This window comes from Marmota flaviventris, chromosome 13 (genome assembly GCF_047511675.1).
Source record: "Marmota flaviventris isolate mMarFla1 chromosome 13, mMarFla1.hap1, whole genome shotgun sequence".
Taxonomy (NCBI): domain Eukaryota; kingdom Metazoa; phylum Chordata; class Mammalia; order Rodentia; family Sciuridae; genus Marmota; species Marmota flaviventris.
This window is the reverse complement of record NC_092510.1, coordinates 54,041,599-54,065,516: the sequence shown is the minus strand read 5'-3', so window position 1 is coordinate 54,065,516 and position 23,918 is coordinate 54,041,599. Positions and strand designations below refer to the sequence as shown.

The following is a 23,918-nucleotide window of genomic DNA, read 5'->3' as shown; positions in this document are numbered from 1 at the left end:
TTCTAAATACTATATAAAATCACCAAGAGTTTAGGAAGAGAACAATCACATCTGGCTGAGGAGAGAAGTCCAGAGAGGCCTCAGGAAGGAGCTGGCTGCAGGGTAGGAGGCTCTGCATAGTAGTAGGGGGGAAGGGCATTCCAGAGGGAGAATAGGGCTGGGATTGTGGCTCAGCGGTAGGGGGCTCGCCTAGCATAGGCAGGACCGGGTTCGATCCACCACATACAAGTAAAGACATTGTGTTGTGTCCATCTACACCTAAAAAATAAAAAATATATTAAAAAAAAAAAAACAGAGGGAGAAGAAAATATGAGGGGGAATCTAAAGGCAAGAAAGCAAGGAACCTATTCAGACTGGTTGGCCATGGGGCATATATAAGGAGCCAGAGGCAGAATAGGCCCTAAGGGAAACTTGGACAATACAAAGCCATTGAAGACTTTTGTACCAAGGAGAGAGAGTACCATGAAAAAGACCCCTCTTAAGATAGAGAACTGGAGGAAGAAAAGAGCTATTACAACACAAATGCAGTGGCCACTGGAGAGGTGGGAGGGTGGGACAATAGGAATGGCAGGGAGGGGACTGACAGATGAGACACTGAAGAAGATTCCATCAAGTTTAGTGGTTTGAGGTGGCAGGAGACTAAGGAACCCAATTTTCAAGTCTACAGGACTGGAAAATAGTGAGCATTAAAATAATTCGGGGAACTTTTAAATGGGATTTGGGAAGGGTAAATGTTATGGCTTGAATGAGGTGCTCCTCCAAAGCTCCTGTGTTGATGCAGGAATATTCAGAGTTGAAATTATGTATTCTGAGACCTGTAACCAAATCAGTCCATCCTAGTTTGAATGTCTGACTGGGTGGTAACAGTAGGCAGGTGGGGCATGGCTGGAGGAGGTGGGTGGGTCACTCAGGTGTGCCCTTGAAGGATATCTCTTCCCTGTGGCCCCTCCCACCCCTGGCTTCCTGGCCACCTTGAGCCTAGCAGCACTCCTCCACCACACCCTTCCACCATGAGGCTCTGCCTCACCTCAGGCTCCGAGCAATGGAGCTGACCCACCAAATCAGACTAAATCTCTAAAACCGTGGTCCAAAATAAACGCCTCTAAGTTGTTCTTGTTGGGTATTTTAGTCACAGTGATGAAAAGCTAACTAATATTGGTAACAAGAAGCATAGTGAGGAGATAGGCAGAGCAGACAGGGCACAGTGCCAAGCAATGATCATGAAAAGCAGTGCAGGAAACAGGAGTCTAACTGAGGCTACCCAGCAGGTAGCTGGAATCAGGAGAAAGGACTCCAGAAAAAACAGATGAAGATGGACTGCAGAGAATCACGCAGAAATGACAGCTGAACACAGAGGGATTTACATCCCCATCCCTTTTTATTTTGAATCCAGGATCTAAGTTGCCCAGGCTGACCTGGAACTTGTGATCCTCCTGCTTTAGCCTCTTGAGTAGCTGTGAATATAAGCCTGTGCTACTGTGCCCAGGTACATTTTTTTTTTTAAGACAGATAAGATGGCAAAGAATAAAAAAGCTGGAAGAGCATACAACAAAAGCTAACAGTCATTATCACCAAATGACAGGTTTAGCCATGTTTATTTAGTGCTATGCACCAAGCATTGTTGGAAGTACTACAACATATTAATTTTACATTTCAGACTCAAATAGGGAGAGAGCCAGGTGTAGTGGTGCTCACCTGTAATCCCAGCGGCTCAGTTCAGGAGGCTGAGGCAGGAGGATTGTGAGTTCAAAGCCAGCCTCAGCACCAGCAAGGCGCTAAGCAACTCAGTGAGACCCTGTCTCTAAATACGATACAAAATAGGGCTAGGGATATAGCTCAGTGGTTGAGTGCCCCTGAGTTCAGTCCCTGATTACCCCCCTCCCAAAAAAAAAAAAAAGATAGAAAAGGAAGACATATTACAAGACACTTGAAAATGAGTAGCTAAGAAGGAGGGGCCATGGAGACAGCGACACTCTTTAAAAACAGGGAAGAAAATCATTTTGTCCCACAGCTACAGCAAGTAACCTGGATCTCAGCCAGTCATCAAGGCCACTGGGCAGATATGCTCAGCTCTAGGCAAACGCACAACAGTGGCAAAAGGGCTTCCAAACAAAGGCCTCAGTGATGACCGAGTTTTAGATACCTTAAAGGGTGAGAGAGCTTCACTGAAAACTTCCTGCATGAGAAGAAACACGGCTTGATGGTATTCTGTTACTTCAGACTTACTCAGCATTACATTTGTTGGTAAGATGGCCAGTTATTTACTGACGACCACAAATTCCTCCTCTTTATGTTTCTTTATGATCTGATCCCAGTGTGCCACCCAGAAGTGGGGAAAGTGCTGTCTCCAGAAGGCTAAACACCCTCTTCCTGAAACGTGCAGCTCAGATCAGTCTGAAGTAGATACCACACAGAATCACAGGGCACATTCTGGAGAGCTTCTGTTTGTTTGTTTGTTTGTTTTTTATTTTTGTCCATGGCTTTACTCAGCCATGTTTCCCATACTATAAAATTCACCCATTTAAAGTATATAGTTCACTTTTCATTTATTCAGAGTTTTTTGACAATCATCACAACCTAATTTAATGATTTATGTCTAACATTCTAAAAAGAAACACTTTGCTTATTAGCAGTCATACTAATAGTAGCTGAGACCTTCCCCGACTACCTCCTTACATGCAGAGGCCACTCCTACCCTCACCCAAGCCCCAGCTGACCAGGTTTTTGAGCTTTTTAATCTACAGATAACAGCCCCCACCCTGACCTCCCAAATCAAAACCAATGCATGAGCGGAGCTAGTATCTGTATTTGGCAAATGTACTGCCTGAATGGTTCCCACGACTTTCCTGTCAAGAACCATGACAGCTGACACTTATTTAGGACTCAAACAACTGTAGAGTGAGTATACGGAATAAGCAGAGTTGAGGTTGCTAAGAACCCTTCTATTTCTAATAAGCAATATTACACTAATGAAATAGAAAGTTGATTATTTATTGATTGATTTAATTTATTTTTGGTGCTGGGGATCAACCCAGGGCCTTGCATACACTAAGCACACACTTACCACTGAGCTATACCCCCAAGTCAGAAAGGGGACTTTTAAAATTAAGGTTATTAGGATGTAGGGACTAAATCCTTTGTAATTTACTCAATTATCTGTTTTTTCACTCATAGCACTCACTACCATAGTTATTCTTCTAGAATCAACTTGCAGCCTGCTTCTGAAATGAGTCTCTTACATCGCCAGTCCTTGAAGGCAACTCAAAGAAGCCAACTAGAGATCTGACAGCATTCTTTACCTGCCAGGCAGCAAGTTCAAATCCCTCATCAGCCAACTAAGGCCCTGAGTTATTGCTGCCCATCAAAGCAAACCCTGGAGGCAGGAAATTGGAAAGCAATGTATATAACTCCTCTCTAAGCAAGGACAGAAAGCTGACTAAACACATTGCACAGAGCAACTAGTGCGCAGAGGGAGATAGATTGAGACTTCAGTTAACAAACTCAATGTCTACAACAATGAGCAAAGTGTGAATTAAGGTGTATTTTTTTAAAGTGGCTGCAAAGAAAAAGAAATGTTCCAACAAATATTAAAGTAAGGGCAGTGATTACTTGTACTTTAGATGAGGCGAGAAGAAAAGTCATGTACACACAAGTGCTAAACTAAATGTTTTTAGATATCCACCTGCGCCCTGGATTTTACAACTTCCCAAAGGAAAATGCTTATGCAAATAATGAGCCTGAGCCTTGGAGACACTAAGCCTGAGAAAGTATCTCAGCCCATTCACGAAGTTTATGTTTCCTTGTATACACAGAGTCACTTTCCCTCCCCCTTCCTATTCTTCCTGTGTATGTGAACACAATGACCCCTACTTCTCTTTTCTCCTTAAACCTGTCATATGGACTAATGTACTCTTCTTTCTACAGAATTAAGTCAACAGCTTGGTCTTGGCACTTAATCTTATTTTTTTTTTTTTTTTGTCTTTTTTGGAACTGGGGGTCAAAGCCAGGGCTTTGCCAATGCAAGGCAGACGCTTTGCCACTGAGCTACATCCCAGCCCTGATAAGCTAGCTTTTGATCATTAGGATGTATGACACCACTAAACAGCCACTCCCCTCTTTCTGAAAATGAGATCATTCACATTTTGTACCAAAGCATCAAACCTGTTCCAATCAGTCAGGAACTAATTCTTCATACAGAATATTTCTCTTCCAAGCTGGAGTAAACAAAGGAACACAGAGCTAAATGTTCCCATTACAGGGACAGCCCAAGGGGTGAGCAGGAATAGTGGCACTCACCTCTTCAGCTCTGCGATGAGCAGCGCAGTACAAGGAACCCCCAGAGTCATCAGAGAGATGTTGTTGATGGCGGGCTTGACAAACGCCAGGCATGTTGTAACCACAGACAGGACACAGACCACCGCCTTGAATCTGCCCCTAAATCCATGGAAGCAAAACCAAATCTGTTAGCAAAAGAGTTCTTGATCATTTTGTTTGATTAATGTTGGCCAGGTACAGCCACTGCTATTCATGTGAGCTAAAATGAACTTGTGTTCAAAGTACCCACGTGTGCAAGCCATTCACACTCACTGGATCAGCAAACCCATTTCTAGGAATTTATTCTTGGGAAATAATCAGAGCTTCTCAAAATTGTTAGCCATGACAATGATAAAGCTAGAATCAACCTCAGTCTCTGGGGGTGAGATATGGATAATCATTCTCCTGGTGTGAATTTCCTATAAGTTTTCAGATGTTCTGCATCAGGGTTTGACAAATGTTCTCTGTAAAGGTTCAGATAGTAAGTATTTTTGATTTTACATGCCATGAGTTCTCAGCCACAACTATTCAACTCTGCTACAATAGAAGGTAAGTGTGTTAGTTTTGTGCCACTATGACCAAAATATCTGTCAAGTACAAGTTAAAGGAGGAAAAGTTTATTTAGGGCTTACAGTTTCAGAGGTTCAGTCCATGTTTGGCTGACTCCATCGCTCTAGACCTGGTGAGGCAGAACATTGTGGCAGAGGAAAACTACTCAGCCCATGACAGCCAGGAAACAGGGTGGTTGAAGTACCAGGAACAAAATATAAACCCCAAAGGCACACTCCAAGTGATCCACTTCCTCCAGCTACCCCCACCTCCCTACAGTTACCACCCAGTAATCTATTCAAAACATTAAGCCATGAAATGCAATAATCCACTGATTAAGTTATGGCTCTCATAGTCTAATCCTTTCACCTCCTATATTAACACAGGAGGTTTTTTTTCATATCCAAACCATAAGTAAATTAATGGCCATTTCTGTGTGCCAATAAAATTTGACTTGCAAAAAGAAGACCCATCTGGTCTACAGGACATAGCTCACCAACCTCTGTCCCACCAAGTGAACATGTAGGACTTTTATGAGAAAAAGCAGAGACTGTTAATAAACCATAAAGCTTCTTAGTTTAAGATGAAAAAAAAAAGTCTACATATCTAGCACACAAAACTGAAAATTCTAAAAATATATGTATCTACTGACAACCTGCACATCTGGTAGGCACTAGAATTTGTCTTGACAGGCTCTTAACATGACAAATCTTGGAAAAGTCATTAATACTCTCCTCACACCCCTCAGTAGAGGTCACTCCAGTGGAAAAGAGTCAGAAGTGGCGACGTGATCCTGCACATGCTGCTTCCTCCCTCCTGGGGACCCCATTTCCTGATCTATAAAATGGAAATGCCGGACCAGACGATCTCCAAGGCCTCATCTGTGACTTAAATTGAGGAGCACATGATTTTCCTGAAATTTCTGTTATTCCCCATTAGCAGAATTTGCTTTGGCCAAAAGCCTTAGAAGAGGTCACGGTTAGGAAATTAATTGGAATGAAATTCTATTATAAAGAAATCAAAGGGCATTGAACATTCAAAATACAAATTTATCTCTTAAATAGGAAAACCATTTATCATCAAGGCACGGGAAATCATTGATCAAGCTGCCAACTTTCTGACTGGAATGAACACGCCTTATAGCCCTGAACTTTTACCAGAGGAAAAAATACATATTGGAAAAGATCCAGGCAGCAAATCCTCAGAAGAATTATGTTTTTCTCCTGGCCTTAGCTGGGTTCTTCTGCAACTGGATGAAAAGCTGCCTTCTGTAGCACCAGGGTCAGCCATCATGTGCCTGACCCTGGGGACACAAAACAGACTCATTCACTGGGTTTGAGGTTCTGACATGTCATCCTATTTGGCCTTGTGGGTTTTTTTTTTTTTTTTTTTTTGTTCTGCTCCATTCTTTCTCCTCTCCTTCTGGGATGCTCCTTACATGTATTTATTTACCTTCTCACTACATTGCCTGAATCCCTTACATTTTCCTACACATTTTCCACCTTTTCGTCTCTTTGGGTTTTTCTGAAATTTTTTCTTTACTTTTTTTTAATATTTTTTTGATTGGATAAACACATAATCAGAAATTTTCAAAATGTATCAAGTCAATGTACCTAATGATTAGGACTCAGTTACAGGTAAGACTGGGGAACAGGGTGATTAAAAACATAGGTGTTAGACTGGGGTCGTGGCTTAGTGGTAGAGCACATTGTCTAACATGTGTGAGGCACTGAGTTTGATTCTCAGCACCACATATAAATAAATAAAATAAAGATCTATATATAACATATATATATATATATATATATATATTTTTTTTTTTTTTTTTTTTTTTTTTTTTTTAAAGGCAAGGTGTTTCAGCTAGACATTTGGGTGTTCAAATCCTGCCCTAATCACTTAGTAGCTGTGGAGCCTTTAGAAAGTAACAATTTTTCAAGTCTTTTTTTTTTTTTTTTCGTTGCAGATGGACATAATATCTTTATTTTTATTTATTCATGTTTATGTGGTGCTGAGGATCAAACCCAGTGCCTCACACATGCTAAGCAAGTGCTCTACCACTGAGCTACAACTACAGCCCACAACTCTTCAAATCTTTCCCATGTAAAAACATGAAAGCACCAGTACCCATGATATTCTTCTAAGCATGAAAGCACATAACAGTGCCTGGTACATGTTATGTATTAAGAAAACAACTATTACCATTCTCTTTATCATCATTTTGAGGACAAATACTGTTTAAAAAATATTATTCTTGTTGATAATATCACACTCTCAGGAAGAATCTGGCAGAGCCTGTGCTGCAATCCCCAGGGTCTCTGTATAACATTGCCAAATTGTTCAAAGGCTTGGGCTTGATGAAACATGTTTTTAAGGAGACTATCCACAGACATCTCCCCACATCAGGTCCAGAGAGTATGGAGGAATGTTCTGGCCAATGAGGACATCCCGTGAACACACAATTCTGCAACCAGCAAAAGTAAACAGAGGTCATGTGGCCAACAGAAAGCCAGATAGCCCAGCAGACCCAAGTTATCAGAGGTCCCTGGGACAACAGATTTCAACAACTCTAGAAATTTCCAGAGAAGAGGGGCCTGACAGGGTGTTTTCTAAACTGTAAAACAGTATTTCGTCCTGTTTTCAGTTTTCCAGCCCATAGGATCTCATACTGGAACACAAGTTCAGGGAACCCATGGTACTCTTCTTCCTTTTTTCTCCAAACCAAAATCTGGCTACCCAGTGCCATTATCATAATATTATAATAACAAATATGTGACTAAAATCATTAGCTACCCTTAATCCAGTGGTTTTCAACCCTATCAAACCCTGTCATACTCCTTTTTTATATTAAATATTTGGTAGTGTCCCTTTAACTCTTCTGAAATAATATGGAATTTATGGATGATAAAACCTGCCATCATTGTGACCACCAAATACATGTCCACAAACTTCCCAAATGTCCCTTAAGAGAAGGAAATATTCCTGGTTAGGATCCACTAACTATTAGGAATAGAGCATAACCTATTTATAATAGAAAGCCTTGATATTTACAGTAGTACAGCATTTGACCCTAGAAGAGATCTCAGAAAAAAGTGCAACCCTGTCATTTCAAAATCAATGAGGAAAGGCCCAGAGAGTTTAAGATTCCGGCCCCAGGATGTCTGGCAACTGAACTAGAAGGACAGGTAGATCTCAGCCTATTCCCTTGCTATACGATTCAGAAATGAAGTGGGTTATAAAGTGAGAGTTTTTCCTGGATTCTGTGGAGGCAAATAATAAAAAGCACATATCAAGATAAATTATTTTTGTTTTTTCTCAAAACAAAAATATATAAAATTATTAATAACCATTAACAGCTGAGTGTATATACTAAAGATGCTAAGCAAGATAAAAGAAAGCCTTTCTTTTAATCCACCAATCTTATTGACAAAATGAATGTTAATAATTTACCTATTTAATCTAAACATGCTTATTTCCCACTTATTCAGCCATTTGTAATGGCTAATAAGTGTTCGTACTTATTGAGTTCTTATTCGTATGAGGCACCACTATACTATACGCATCATTTCATTTTCTCATTTATTTCTGATCCCATGAAGTAGCTAATTTTACTACCTCTACTTTACAGTGAGCAAAATAAGGTACCAGAGTTTTACAGGGAAAAATGGATTATGATTCAAAGCCATATCTGTCTATGTGATCCAAACTCATTTAGCCACCGTACTCTACTTCCTCTTCTCTAAAAATCTCACACTGGAACTACTTTTTTTTTTCCCCTCTCAATACTGGAATTGAATCTAGGGGCACTTTACCACTAAGCTACATCCCCAACCCTTTTATGCTTTTTCTTCTACGACAGAATCTTGTTAAGTTGCCCAGGCTTGCCTCAAACTTGGGATCCTTCTGCCTCAGCCTCACATGTAGCTGGATTTACATGCTTACACCATTACATCCAGCTGGAACTACTCTTTACATGTGTTAGGAATATTCCAGCAAAGTCTAGAAAAAAAATGAGGCAGGTAAATAAATATTAACTATCTAGTAAGTTAAGGCAGGCAATCCTGGTCTACAGAAATCCTGCTTTTGATATGAATTCTTTTTCTGGCCTGACACTTAATTCTACTGCAGAACATCCACCTGTCCCTGCCATGGGCAGGGAAGCCCATGCAAAAAGGTCTGACCATCACTGGCAAAGTGAAGACAGACAAATTGATCTGAAATCCTTATTTTTTCCCTTAACATACACCATTTTTTCTTTGTTCATAAAAATTCTCCATGGCAATTCTCTTCCTGCATTTGTGCACATATCTCAAAAATCCTAGACTGAACTCTCTTCTCTGTTCACCACTGGCAGCATTATGAGCTAATTTGAGTACTGGCCATGTCACTTAGTACTGTACAGAGTGCTCTTCAGGATCATCTCAAAGAACCCTGAGGTAAGTACTATGTATTACCTACAATTACAGATGAAAGAGCAGAGTCAAGACTAGATATATAGTTTGTAAGCAGTAAGGCTGACATTCAAATCTGAATGGTACCCAGAGCCATGGACTCATACATATGTGGTATTCAGCATCTTAAAAGGACCCTCCCCATATGAGGACAGAGCAGTCATATCTTTACCTCTTCCCCAGAGAAATGCCACATCATACTAGTGATAGAAAAATCCCACATGGCCACAGACATCTCTGCCTCGTAGTATGTTTTCATTATTAAAGTTAGGAAGCTTTAATTACCAATGCATTACCCCATTTTCTTTTCCTGTTCATAACAACATGCCACTAATCCTACCTCTAAGAAACAAAAAGAAACTTTTTTTATATAATTAACGCAATTAAAGCTGTCACTTGGGTTTTGTGGGGGGTGGGGGGGTGGGTGTGTGGGGGTGTATGTTGTGTGTTGCTGAGGATTGAACCCAAGGCTTCACACTGGGCATGAGGAAAGCACTCTACCACTGAGCTACATCCCCAACCCCTGTCACTAGGAATCTCAACCCAAGTCTCCAGAATGCAACATAAATAAAACCCTTATTTCCATTTCTTCAGTTCCTCACTTGGGTCCCCAGACTTGAGGTGAGTTCTGAAGGAAAAGTAGTTTTTTGATATGAATTCTTTTTCTGGCCTACCTCTTAAATCTACTGCAGAATGCACCAGGCTCCAGGAAAGGACACTGGGACTGGCAAGGCACCTTGGGAGAGAGTAAGAAGGGCCAAAAGGCAAATGGTTTGCTTTTTAGGCAGTCACAAAGTTCCTGCCTACGAAAACACCTTCTGACCCTGCCTGCTGCTCACACCCACTCCCCTGCCCTTACTAGGTTTCTCCTAAAGCTGAACAAAGAAACCAAAGAACAAGGAACAGGAGATAGCTGAAACCAACATTTTAAAGCAACTTTCTGGGGCTGGAGCTGTAGCTCAGTGGTTAAATAGATGCTCAGCATGTGCAAGGCATGTGCATGCGTTCTATTCTTAGCACACACATACACACACACACACACACACACACACACCCCAAAAAACTTAAGCATCCTTTCTCTGCTAACTAGAAAGCCTCAGCAAGATAGAGACCACATTTAATTCAAGATCAGGAATTTCTCTCCTTCTCATTTTTTTTTTTTTTTGTTAAGTAAACTTCTTGAGGGTATTTCTATCTGTTAGATGATACTCAAAGATAACACTATGTAATTCAAGTCCTACTTCCCAGGATAAAGGCTTTACAGCTAATCCACTTAAAGTGTATTTTCTCCCTACTTCATTTAAAAAGAAAATTTTAGTGTTAAAATTAACATGTACTCCTTGTTTAAAAAAGAAAATCCAAGCCAGTTCAAACTAAAGATAAAAGTGCAAGTTGAAGCTCTTCTCTACCACAATGCTCAAGAATAGCCAATGGCAGGAGCACGGTATCCCCATCCTCCCAGACATGTTTGTGCACATAGAAAAACATACTCAAGAAGAATTTAACTCATTCATTCTAAAATTAGGATATCTGACACACAATTCTAGAATGTGCTCTTTGCAGCCAGTATTTCCATAGACACTCCTCCACCTCAGCCCACTGGAGCAGCCTCAGTCTTCAACCGCTGCATAGCTCCTGCTCCTTTTCAGAGTTCCTGAAAAACTATAATGAATTATTTTGTTCTCCTGGCATAACTCTTCCCTGCTTGCTTCATTAATCCATATTTTATTCATCCATAGACTGCATGTATTTCAATAAACCACCACGTTCTGCAGAGTAATATGTGGGTGATGTGTTTGGGGGACATTTCTCATCTTTATTAGCCTGCCTCTCCTCTGCCTGCAAATGGTAACAAACCTCACACAACTCCTCAGCAGAGCTCTCTCTGACCAGACTCGAAGTCAGCACCCCAAGCCACTGCTACATCCTTCCCACCCTCGCTTTTTCAACATAGACCTTCTCACGCTCTAACATGACATTATTTGTTTGTTGATTTATAGACTCTCAACTTCAGTACAAGCTCTTTAGAACAGAAACCCTGTCATTTTGTTTACTGCTACCTCCCAGTACTTAGAAAAGTGCATGGTATAAAATAAGTGTTTAAATATATTTACTATTTATTATTAAATAATAAATATTTACTATTTATTATTATAAAGACTTAATACAATGGATATTAAAATGCATCTCTTCCTGATATTCTTGGGTTTCCTGCTTGGAAATATGTGTGTGTGTGTGTGTGTGTGTGTGCATGCATGCCTGTGTTTGTGTGTGTGTGTGTGATCAGAAGCCAAAAAAAAAACAATGCAATTTGAAAACCAGCTCTATAGCTCCAAGAATCAGATCATCAGCGTGGATTCTACTTTATATGTATAGCACTGCTGGAGTTGGATTGCATTCAAAGAAAAGTTCTAGCAGGAAATCAAAGGTGTTTGAGCTACTATCCCAAAATTTCTCTCCCATTGAATGTCTTTCCACTGTTGCTTGTATCAGACAAGTATTAGATATTTGACTTTTTGTCTCTACCATTTTATAAATTCTTTCCCAAGTGTTATGAACTCGTCTTCTTTTATCTGTCAGTTTAACTGTACTGTCAGATCATAAAAATCAATGGACATTAAACAAATATATGATTTTTATCACTAGGTTAAGCTCAATCATCAGCTATTTTTCTTGATGTGCATACACACTGTGCAAAGAGCAAAAGTGTTCAACATAAGCTTACCTGTCATTCCTAAAGATCTTTGGCAGATACCTTCGGGGGAACCACATGGCCAGAGCACACATCAGAACCCAAAGGATTGCAAGCTCATCGAGCATCTGACCCAGGAAACTTAGGGTTGCATGGAAATAGACAGATCCAATTCCTATAGCAAATTATAACAAAAAAAAAAAAAAAGGTCACCACAGAAGAACAGACTACAAATTCAATTCACTGCCTAAGAAAGCCCTTCCCTAACTGTTATCAGAATCGCCAGATCTCTTAAGAAACTCACACCACCAACACATGCAGACTTCACTCAAGCCTAGCAAGAGGATTTCAAATACAGCCCAAATACCAGCACATCAGAACAGTAATAATTGCACAGTTAAGTACAATGTTTTCATCCACAGAGCCTTTGTGGGAACAGGCAGTAAATAAAAGTCAACATTGTTTCACTGTTAAGAATTCCCAACCTGCCTAGGAGAGGAAATGGAAATTGCACAAGAATTTCACAAAACAATGAGGGACACAATGTCTAGTTTTTTTGTTTTTGTTTTTTGTTTTTCAATTTAAGTGCATTGGAAACCACAGTCTCACCAGAATTCAATTGTTTCACACAACTTTCTTCAGAGAATTGCACTGGCACAACATGAATGGCTAATTCACAAAGAAGTCTCAAACACAGCCAGGAGATAAGGACAGCCAGCCTTGTTATCAAGCCTGCATTCGAGACTCCTGACTCTTACTTTTGCTGCCAAGCAAGTGAAAGAGTTTACTAAGACGTCACAGTGGCTTTGGTTTATAAAACACTGTGTTCAAAGGGGACAGGAAAAGTGCAGAATCCCATTTCCTCCCTTTCAGTTCACGTTCCCACATGATCCACTTACCAACTACTACTAGGAGAGTCCATATTAAATAGATGCCACTGTTGAAGCATGTGGCATACTGACGAAACAAGCACATGCAGATGGGCGGTAAAATGAAAAACAAGACGTTGCTGATCTGGAGGAAAAATAAATTGCAAAACAAAAAGATGTTTTTGTGCACAGATTAATTACGAAGCATTCTTACTTGTAATTATCTTTTTAAAGATAAGGTCTATACTAAATAATGATTTTTTTTTTTTCGTACCAGAGATTGAACCTAGGGTCACTTAACCTCTGAGCCACATCCCCAGCCCATTTTTTATTTTGAGACAGGCTCTCACTAAGTTGCTTAAGGCTTCACTAAATTGCTGAGGCTGGCTTTGAACTTGTAATCCTCCGGCCTTAGCCTTCCAAGTAGCTGGGATTACAGACAGGCATGTGCTACCACATCCAGCTGCTCCCAACAATCTTCTGCCAAGGAGACCAGCCCTTTTTCCCAGGCTCAAAATACATCAGATCTCTAAGTTTCTCCTTAGTCACCCTTTTTCAGCTTTCTCTTCTTAAACATATCTTTAGTAAAGATCAAATTTGTAATTTTCTTCCCAACTTTCAAATGAGATCATTGTAGGGGCTGGTGATGTAGCTCAGTGGCAGAGGACCTGCCTAGTATGCATGAGGCCCTGGGTTCAATCCTGGCACTGAAGGGGAAAAAAAAAAAAGATAAACTGAGCATTCCGTTCTTTAATTTAATTTAATAGTGTGTCTTATTGGACGCAATATATTCCAAATATTATAGTTTGAATATGCAATCAGTATTAAAATATCATCAGCCAGGCTTAGCAGCACATGTCAACAATCCCAGCTACTCTGGTGGTTGAGGTAGGAGAGAGGATTTCAAGTTTGAGACCATTGGCAATTTAGGGAGACACTGTCTCAAAAAAATTATTTTTAAATTAAAAATAAATAAATATAAATATTATAAATAAATATAAATATTATTGATGAGAATCTTTACATTCTTTTGTTCTCACTAAGGATTCAAACTCTAGTGTACACTTTGCACATACAGCAACCCTCAGTTTGGGCTAGCCTCGCTTCCTGTGATAATGGCCACATGTGGTCACAGTCTGCCATATTGAAAAGCATAACTCTAGAACTTCACCTCTCATTTTAAATTTATTGGTTTTTTTGTTTTGTTTTGTTTTTTGGTTTTGGGTGTTTTGGTGGTTTTTTTTTTTTTTTTTTTTTTTTTTTTTTTGTTGTTGTTGTTGTTGTTGTTGTTGTTGTTGTTTTCCAGGAACTCACAGACAGCTTTTATTTCAAGAATTTTTAAAATTGAAGCAAAATTCACATACCATAAAAATAACCATTTTAAAGTATACAGTTCAGTGGAACTTAGCACATTCATATTGTCAGCCATTACCTCTACCTAATTCTAAAATGTATTTATTACCCAGAAAGAAATCCTGGGTTGCCACTCTCCATTCCCCTCTCCCAGCACCCCTAGCAACCACTAATCTGCTTTTGTTCTGTGGATTTACTTATTCTAGATATTTCAGATTTATGGAATTACACACTATATGACCTTTTGTGTCTGGATTCTTTCACTTAGCATGATGTTTTTAAGGCCAAAGTCATGAGAGCAGAGCCTCTGGAATAGGATTAGCACTCTTAGAAAAGAGGTGCCCAGGAGTTGCCCACCCCTTCCACCACATGAGGACTGCAGGAAGTCACATCCATGAAGCAGAGAACCCTTTCCAGACAACAAATCTGTTAGTATCCTGATCTTGGACTTCCCAGCCTCCAGGACTGTGAGAAATAAATTTCTGTTGCTATAAATTATCCAGTTTAAGATATTTTGTGATAACAGCAAGAACAGACCCAGGCACTGAGTAATTCTATGTTCAATTGATTACGGAATTGCAAAACTATTTCCTCCAGCAGGTGGGTTTTGTTTTTGTGTGCGTGGTTCTGTTGTGTTTTGCTTTGTTTTTTACCTTCCCACCAGCAATGCACAAGGGCCTACCTAGCCTTGCCTAACACTTGTTATACTCTGGTTTTTGTTTTTAAACTAAGGCCATCCTGGAAGGTGAGCAGAGGTAGGAATTTTCAGTGATTGAAGCTCATCTAACTGCAGAATGAGGAGGGCCTTGCCTGGGACTCTGCCCACAGAAGTGCATACGGGGGTGAAGACAACAGCTGAGTCAAAATGAGCATTATTGATGGGGATGGAGTAGGAGGGTTCATGGAACAATATTTTAAGAAAAAAGAAGGTTTCAGAGATGGGCAGATGAAGTCTGGGAAGCACAGGCACAAAGGCTTTCAGAAGAAAGGAGTAGTCATCCATGTTGGATGATACAGGAAAGCCATTAGAGGACACCTCAAAGGAACCATGAGGGTGGGCTCCTAGCCTGAGCTGTAGGGGCAGGGCAGGCAGAGGGTGTTCCTGGGGGTGGGGAATCACAATGGTGCACAACTAAGTTAAATGTTTCAGCAAACCCCAGAACTCAGAAGCCAACACCTTCTGTGAGTGACACAGTATTTAGAAAGGAAAGAAAGACAGAGTAGAAGAGAAATAAAACAAGCGAAGAGAAATACAAAATCCTTTGTCAGGGCAGGATAGGGTCAGGGCTACTGCCTGTAGTTAAAATCTAGGACTGAGGGGTGGTACGCTCAGTGGTCCAGCAGTTGCCTGGCACAGACAAGGCCCTAGGTTTGATTCCCAACACGGAGACTTTCAGTCTTGGAAATAAGCCAGTTTTTAATTTGCCAATAAGGAAGGAAGGAAGAATCAGGGCAAAGGTTGACATACTGTATACACAGTACATTTGCTTTCATTGTTGCGATCATAATCTTTAATTTTCAATGGAACCATTTAAAAGAGCAGAGATATTTGTGGGTAAAATGAAGGGACTTCAAAGCCACCCCTTGCTTTAAAAGGGGATACAACTGAGGCCCAGAAAGGCTCCAAGAGTGATCAAGGTCAGAGAGACAATCACCCAAAGCTGGGGCAGCCATCTGGCTCCTCCCATTGCATCACCCTGACTTCCACCTTCAACCCACCCATCCACATTCTGAACTCCTAGCCTTCTCTTTTCAATTGATACCTTTTTTTTTAACATGGTGTCATTTTTTAAACACCTTTATTTTGTTTATTTTTTATTTATTTTTATATGGTGCTAGGGATCAAACTCAGTGCCTCATGCATGGTAGGCAAGTGCTCTACCACTGAACCACAACCCCAGCCCTCAACGGATATCTTAACATTGCAAATTGCATCATACAATCTGCACATATGACCCATTACATGATTTAAAGCAAGGCTTTCTTTTGCTAAACATAGAAATAGAAGGAAGAAAAGGAGACAAGGGGAGAAAAAGATGGGGACAGAGAGAAAAGGATGGGGGCAAAGAGAAAAAGATGGGAGCAGAGACAAAAAGGGAAAAGAAAACTGGAATTATTATACCATAGGTAACAATATTTCTCCCTTCCTATGCATGAATGAGTTCTCCTTTTGAGAAAAAATATAAAAATAAAAAAATATGTTACAGACCAGAAGTCTCGTTTCTACTCTGCTCCCCAGAGGTAACCAATGTTCTAGATTCATAGTCTTCAAGTCATTTTTTTTTGCATTTACATGAATATATATATATATATATATATATATATATATATATACTTATTCTAACATTATCATTCTGCGGCATTATTTTCTCATTCGACAATATGCCTTGCAAACCTTTTCATCTTAGTAAATGCAGATTTAGCTCACTTATTCCAAGTCCTGCAGATGGCTACAGTTTATTTAGCCATTTTCCAGAGGAAGGAGCACCAACTTGCAGTCCCACCTACAATGTTGGAAAATATATTTTGACTTTAACCCCAGTATATCTTCATTGCTTCAATCTCCTTTGTTTCAAGTAAGGATAGATATCTACTGCCAACTTGTCGCCCAAATGACTCTACCAATTTATATTACCACCAGCAATTCATACATTAATCACTTTTAAATATATGTATATAGTATTCAAGAAGGCATGAAGTCATTTACTATATCTGCAGTATAATAAGTATAATCTGCAGTATAATTGTTGAAGTATAACACTTCAACAATTTTTTTCCCCCGGTACTAAGTATTGAACCCAGTGTCACTCTATCACTGAGTTACATCTCAGGTCCTTTTTATTTTTTATTTTGAGACAGGATCTCACAAAGTTGCTGAGGCTGGCCTAGAACTTGCAATCCTCCTGCCTTAGCCTCCTGAGTAAACTGGAATTAAAGGCATGCGCCATCGTCCTCAGCACTTCAACATCATTTTGGGGAGGTAGGTACCGGGGATTGAATTCAGAGGCACTTGACCACTGAGCCACATCCCTAACCCTCTTTTGTATTTTGTTTAGAGACAGGGTCTCACTGAGTTGCTTAGTGCCTCATTTTTGCTGAGGCTGGCTTTGAACTCTTGATTCTCCTGCCTCAGCCGCCGGAGCCGCTGGGATTACAGGCATGCACTACCTTACCTAGCTTTAACATCATTTTTAAATGCACATATTATAGCTCCATTCAGAGCACTAGTCTAATATATTGAAATCACACCATTGCTTCTGCAAAGCCCATCTACCAAGGCCTGCTGCTGCCACTGTCCCTCTTGAAGACAGCAATGTTTGTAAAGGAAAAGCCCAAATTCAAGAGAGATTCTCCTCAAAACAAAAAGAGGAAGGAACGCTAAATGAAATATAGAAAAGTAAATGAGTCATAGTTAAAAGAGACTCAGTGGCTCCATCTCTACTGAGAAATGAACTTTCTTTCAAAACTCTGCAGGTCACTGAAGCTGTAGAATATTTCGGTCAGGGCACATTTTTAAAGCTTATTACTGGATTATCCTTTGGGGAACTGGTTTGTTTAATGCTTCCAGATTTTTTTTTTTTAATTAAAGGAAAAGCACAACTTCAAAATGTATTAATTATTTCCTTTAAAAATTCCTCATTCTATGAATTCCAACATAACATGTGCTCCAAAATAATCTCAAGAACACACTGCAATCTCATCCCGAGACATCAAAATGTGCACTTTCCCGGAAAAAGGGTACATACTAGCAAAACCACAGGGTGGAAACTTTCTAAACAGTAGTTTCATAAACAGCTAAGGACTTTTTCCCTGCTTGAGTAAATTGTGCATCGTGATTGTATGTCGATCACTAACTCTCCATTCTACTATCCCACTCCTGCTTCTGGTGTGACCAACTGTCCTAGTTTGCCTGACATTGAAAGGGGTTCCCAGGGCATAGGACTTTCAGTTTTAAAATCAGGAAAATTTCAAACAAAACTCAGATGAGTTTGGTCACCCAACTCAGAAGGCTTCTTGCAAAAACCTTCTACCCCAGCCCACTAGTGCTAACTCCATGCAGAGTGCTAACAACACCCTCAAAAAACTGCACACATCACTGTTATGTTATGGCCCTCACTACCCAGATGACATTTTCCAGATCTGGTCTCTGTGACAGGCCCATATTAGTGTGCCCATCTAAATGCTAAATAGTATCTAAATGCTTAGATAAACAGACAGGCAGACAGGTTCTACCCTACAGATGGTGGGTCATGGACTTGGGCATGTAAAGAAAGCATATACTTTGTTGAAGATTTTGGGGGACTGAAGGGATAGGTAAGAGATCATGGGCTGATTTTATGCATGAGCCTATATGCTGTGAGACTTTTTCAGCACTAGTTAAGTTCCTGAGTTGCCTGAGTTTCTCCCCAAAAGAGTCTCCAAAGGGCAAGTCCAGTGGTTAAAAGACAGACTCCACCTTTCTCCAAAGTGGTTCATCTATGTGAGTGGGGCCTTAAAGCTCAAAACATAAAAAGAAACTCAATTCAATTAAATGTGTATGTGGAGGGCTGGGCTATGGCTCAGTGATAGAGCACTCGCCTAGCACATGTGAGGCACTGGGTTCGATCCTCAGCACATAAAAATGAAATAAAGATATTGTGTCCACCTACAACTAAAAAATAAATATTAAAAAATATCTGTATGTGGAAAAAAAACAGTTCAAAGGTGAATAAGTAAAATGCTATGAAAGGAAATGATGTGTTCTTGGAAGAGATATTCTTTCTTGGCTGAAGCAAAGGATAATGAAAAGATCTGAGGCAATAGTCAAACACTGTTTGTGGAAGTTACATCAATGGAGTCTCTTTAGTGGGCCATTTAGCAACAATAATCAGTATTTAAAGTGAACGATCTCCTTCACACAACAACTCAACTAAAATTAGGACTTTAAAAAGTGCATCCAGATGCAGATATGAGGATATTCACTGCATGACTCTTCAAAAACCAAAATGAAAACAATAAAACAAACAAACTGTTCATTGATATGGGGTTGACTGGTTAAATGACTTATGGCCAATCCATTAAATGGGAAAATATGCAGACGTTGTAAGAGGAAGGCATCTCTATCTGAGTTGATATGGAACCATCCCCAAGACATATTTAGTGCAATAAGCAAGATGTAGAAGGTTTTGGATAGTGTAATCTTGATTGGGTTGAAAAAAAAAAGTTTTGAGTGTTTGAGAATGCACTATACATACATACTTTACATAAACACACAAATACCTGTAGTTCTACATGCCTAAGAAATGTCTGGAAAGATACAGGAGAGAAGGAATTTTTTACTTTAGAGCTCAGTACTCCAGTTTGTTTGTTTGTTTGTTTTTTACCATGTATTGTGTTATTACTTTTATAATAAACAACAATACCAAAAACTATTTTAAACGATTTTTTTTTCACATCATGAGTTTTATCTATGGACAAGATGGTCCCAGTACAGGAGTTTTAAGTTAAAGAATAACTGAATAATAAATATCTATAGTATGACAAAAGGTACTTACAGTGGCATTTATACTTTAAGAGAACTCTCTAGGTAGATAGTCCATATGACCAAGTTCTAACTCCACCTCTTCCATTTTCTTGGCTTCATCAACCTACATAAGTTGTGTATGCCCTAATGTCCTCCTCTATCAAGTGAATATAAAAAGTAGCACCCACTGCCTAGAGTGAGTATAGAGTACATAGCAGAGCTTCAACACATGGCAAATAACTCACAGTAGCCAGTAGTAACTGAACTTGTACAAGTGTCATGATACCCTTAAGACCCATTAAGAAGGTTCTAAATCCCTTTCCCAGTCTTCTCCTGATTTGACATCAATTCCTTTAACTTTTTCTCAAAATTGGTAATGATTAGTTTCTTATAAAATAAATAATTAGACCTGTTTTCTTATTATTAGAATTGAAGGAGATGTTTATCAACAAGTTATTTATCAAACAAAGTGTTTATCACAATATAAGAGTAAGATAAGCTCAGGTGTGTCCTGTGATAGCATCAGAAGATAAGTAGAGCCCTGGGAGCACAGAGGAAGAGAGTTTTTGCTAAATTCTTCAAATCTACATTCAATAGTCAGGTGATCAATTTCTTTTCTGAGAATAGAATATTCTCCACATTGCCAGAGCAAATTTTGTGGTTTATAAATATTCTAAAAAATAAGGTTGCCAGGTGTAGTGGCACTTGCCTGCAATCTCAATGACTCAGGAAGCTGAGGCAGGAGGATTGCAAGTTCAAAGCCAGCCTCAGCAACTTAGCAAAACCCTAAGCAACTTCGTGAGACCCTGTCTCAAAACAAAAAATAAAAAGGGCTGAAGATTTGTCTCAGTGGTTAAGTTCCCCAGTACCAAAAATAAAGAATAGGTCTATCGTATGTATCTGCTGGCCTAATCAGCCACATACACTGTATTTGAACATCAACGGTTCATTTCTTTAAAAAAAGCCTTCAAGGGCTGGGGTTGTGGCTCAGTGGCAGAGTGCTTGCCTAGCATGTGTGAGGCACTGGGTTTGATTCTCAGCACTATGTTTCAATAAATAAAATAAAGGTCCATTGACAACTAAAAAAAAAATTTTAAAAAAAGAAAAAGAAAAGCTTTTGACACTCACTACGTAGTAACAGCTCTAACAGGAATAGGTTAAAAGTAAAGACAAGATGTCCTCTCATCCAGTAGTCTTGGGCTGGGTTGTTCAAGGTGGGCTCAGCACACTTATGCATTAACTTTTTTTGGCCTAAATAACCAGGCTTGACACTCTCTGAAGACCTCAGACTCCACAGATAATTACCATGCAGGATGTGTAAAAACCTATTATCCATCTGTCATTTCTTCCTTAATCCTGGTGAAATCCTTAGTATTTCCCAGTATTTTTCACTTAAAATTGGAGACATCAGTTACTACTGGTGTTTTTCCTTGTTGAAAATGTCCAGACCTACTCCAGCCCATCCTCTGTGAGCACCTGTATATACCTGATAGCATGTTCCACCCGGTTTTACAATAGGGATAGTGTGGCTTCTTCCACTAACTGCATTTTTTCATGGTATCTCTGAACAACAGAGGGCCTAGTTTTCTTGAGCAACTCACCTGGTCATATAAATAGAAGGGGGCTGGGTACCATGCATGCCTGTAACCTCAGCTACTTGGGAGGCTAAGGCAGGACAACTGCAAGTTTCAGGCCAGTCTGGACAACTTAGGCAGACCTTGTCTCAAAAGAACTTTTTGCTCAGTTCAATCCAAAGAACTGGAAGGAGGAAGAGTTGGTGGTGGAGGAGGAGGAGATGAAGGAGATGGAGGAGGAGGAGGAGAAGATGGAGGAGATGGAAGAAATGGAGAAGATGGAGGAGATGGAGGAGGAGGAGGAAGAGGAAGAAGAGGAGGAGGAGGAGGAGAAGGAGGAAGAAGAGCTGGTGTGGAAGGCTGCCATGAATTTCAGTACTGAAGGGAGAGTCAAGACTTCTGGATTGTGACCCTAGACATACCACAATGTGGGGATGACAGCTCTCTCAAGAGCCTGTTTTTCTGGTCTTAGGAATAAAAAGACACGAACTAGAGAATTGTCCAGGCAATAAGCACCTGACTCCTGCCAAGGACATTTTCTATGGCAAATCCAAGGGGAAAAATCCTAAATAACAACCTCAAATTCACAATGACTCAAATCCACAGTTCCTGTTTTTTGTGTTCGGGCAGTGAAAAGATAAGCCACACAAATGACCGAGCAAAGTCCTACATTTGGTACCAGAATCATGAGCCACAGGGACAGAGAAAAACAGAGGCATTTCCTCTTCCAGAGACAACTTTTCACTCCCACAACGACTGAAATCCCTGGATTCTGCATTGGAGAAGTTTCTGTTTGCCCATATCTAGGGACCCAGGCAAGTCCAGAAAATCCGCATGCTATCATTTCCAAACTTCTCTTTGACACCTAGACTTAAGAACTGGAAAAAGCACAGGCCTGAGGGAGATGAATTTGGAGCTGGCACAAGAGTAGGAATATTAAAGGGAAGAAAAAAGAACTTGTAGTAATTAACCTGATTCTGGACAAAAATAAAATCGACCATGATTGCCATATTCTTGGGGGCGGGACAAATCAGCGTGGTGGGAGAGTCCAGCCCCTAAGACCTGCGGGGGACTTCCCCCTTTCCCAGTGCTCCGAAAGCAGGTATTCAGGGCAAAAACGCACAATGCGACCCAAGTGCGTCACGCCACAGAGATCCCTAGGGGAGGAAGGGAGTTGTCCCAGGGGATTCACCGCCCCCAACTGACCCAAACTGGGAGAATGGACGAACAAGGACTCCAGGCTCCGGGACGTATGGAGACCAAACAAGACAATAGAGCCATCAGAAGGAAATGACAGAAGGAGGAGGAGGAGGAGGATCCCAGATGTCCAGATTAGGGACAGAAGAGGAGTACAGACCAAGAACTGGAAGGAGCGCTCAAAGGAGGGGGCGTGGATCAACTCTGGCCCTGGAACGAGAATGGCTCCTATACACACAGCGAACGTCCAGCTTCCAGGCGCGGCGGCGCATGGGGACAGCCCCCTCCCGCCGGCCCTCCTGCCATCCCCTCTCCCGCGACCCGCACCGTATTGTAGAACTCGGCGATGGCAGGCACGATGGTGTAGTTGTCCTCGCACCAGTCCACCTCCGAGCTACCAGCCTGCAGCTGGTCCCACCAGTGCGGGGCGCCCATGGCCGCTCTGGGGCATTGGAGCAGCCGCTCCTGTAGCCGAGAATAGCCCAGATCTGCTGTCGGAGGCAAACTGCCGCGGCCGCGGCTTTATGCAGTACCCAGCACCTCCGGATGTGGCGCCTCCCCCGCCGGCCTCCAGGCGCCCGGCTCCGCCCGCTGGACGAGACCCTCTCACAGACCCCTCCCCCGGCTCCGCCCTCTGGGGAGGAGCCCTCGGGTGCTCGGCGGTCACGCCCACTAGGGGCGGGGTCCACGTGGAAGGAGGGGCCTAGGAGGGGTGAGCAAAGGCAGCGACCTACTTCCTGCAGACACCTGCCGGCACCAGTGCTCACCTCTGGTGGTAAAGGACTTAGTTGTCCGTCCCTTGCGCACCCTGGCTCAGACTCACAGGCGCCCATGTGTTTTGCAAAAGAAAACCAAAGCCCTCCCTGGCAAAAATTAAAATGAGAAACACAGGATGACCCAGACCCCTTTGAACTCTAAGGGAGTTTGCAGCGATTTGGCTTGGTCCTGCGTGAGACTGCAGTGCTACCGCCTAAGAATTGCCCTTGGTCTCCCTGAAACCCTAGCGACTTGCTACAGTCGCTGGGACAGGAAGATCTTCCAAGCTTCAGGAAGGCTTAACGACCGTCCAACGCAGCCTGGGCCGCCCACTCCCCAGTGGAGAACGTCTGCAATTTCCATTTTGTTCCTATCCTTGATCTCTAAGGCTCCAGCGTTAGACTTTGATCCATTTTTTCCCATCCTCGCAGATGTCTGACACCTATAAAAACTTAAATTGAGCAACAAATATACCACTTAATAGTAACTTTAAAATGACAATTTTATTTTTAGAGGCCTATTTTGAGAAAAGTAATAGATGAATGATTAAAGCAATTGAAAATATTTTTAAATTCATTGTAAAAATGGCATAAACTTGGCTGCAAAAGTTACTTCTAAATGTTCAACTGAACAAAATATTACATAACTTATGTGTAATATTTA

At 40.9% G+C, this 23,918-nt stretch overlaps 1 protein-coding gene across 1 annotated transcript in view; it reads right to left on the bottom strand.

Moving 5' to 3' along the window:
* The window catches only part of Acer2 (alkaline ceramidase 2), a 38,960-nt gene extending 15,937 nt beyond the window's left edge, over positions 1-23,023 (bottom strand). Inside the window, exons 1-4 of the mRNA XM_027950594.2 lie at positions 22,827-23,023; positions 12,903-13,017; positions 12,037-12,178; positions 4,297-4,434 (exon numbers count right to left, since the gene is read on the bottom strand). Coding sequence (XP_027806395.1) covers positions 4,297-4,434; positions 12,037-12,178; positions 12,903-13,017; positions 22,827-22,934 — 503 coding nt within the window. The 5' untranslated portion in view covers positions 22,935-23,023. The remainder of the gene's footprint in view (positions 1-4,296; positions 4,435-12,036; positions 12,179-12,902; positions 13,018-22,826) is intronic.
* Between the last annotated feature and the right edge of the window lie 895 nt (positions 23,024-23,918).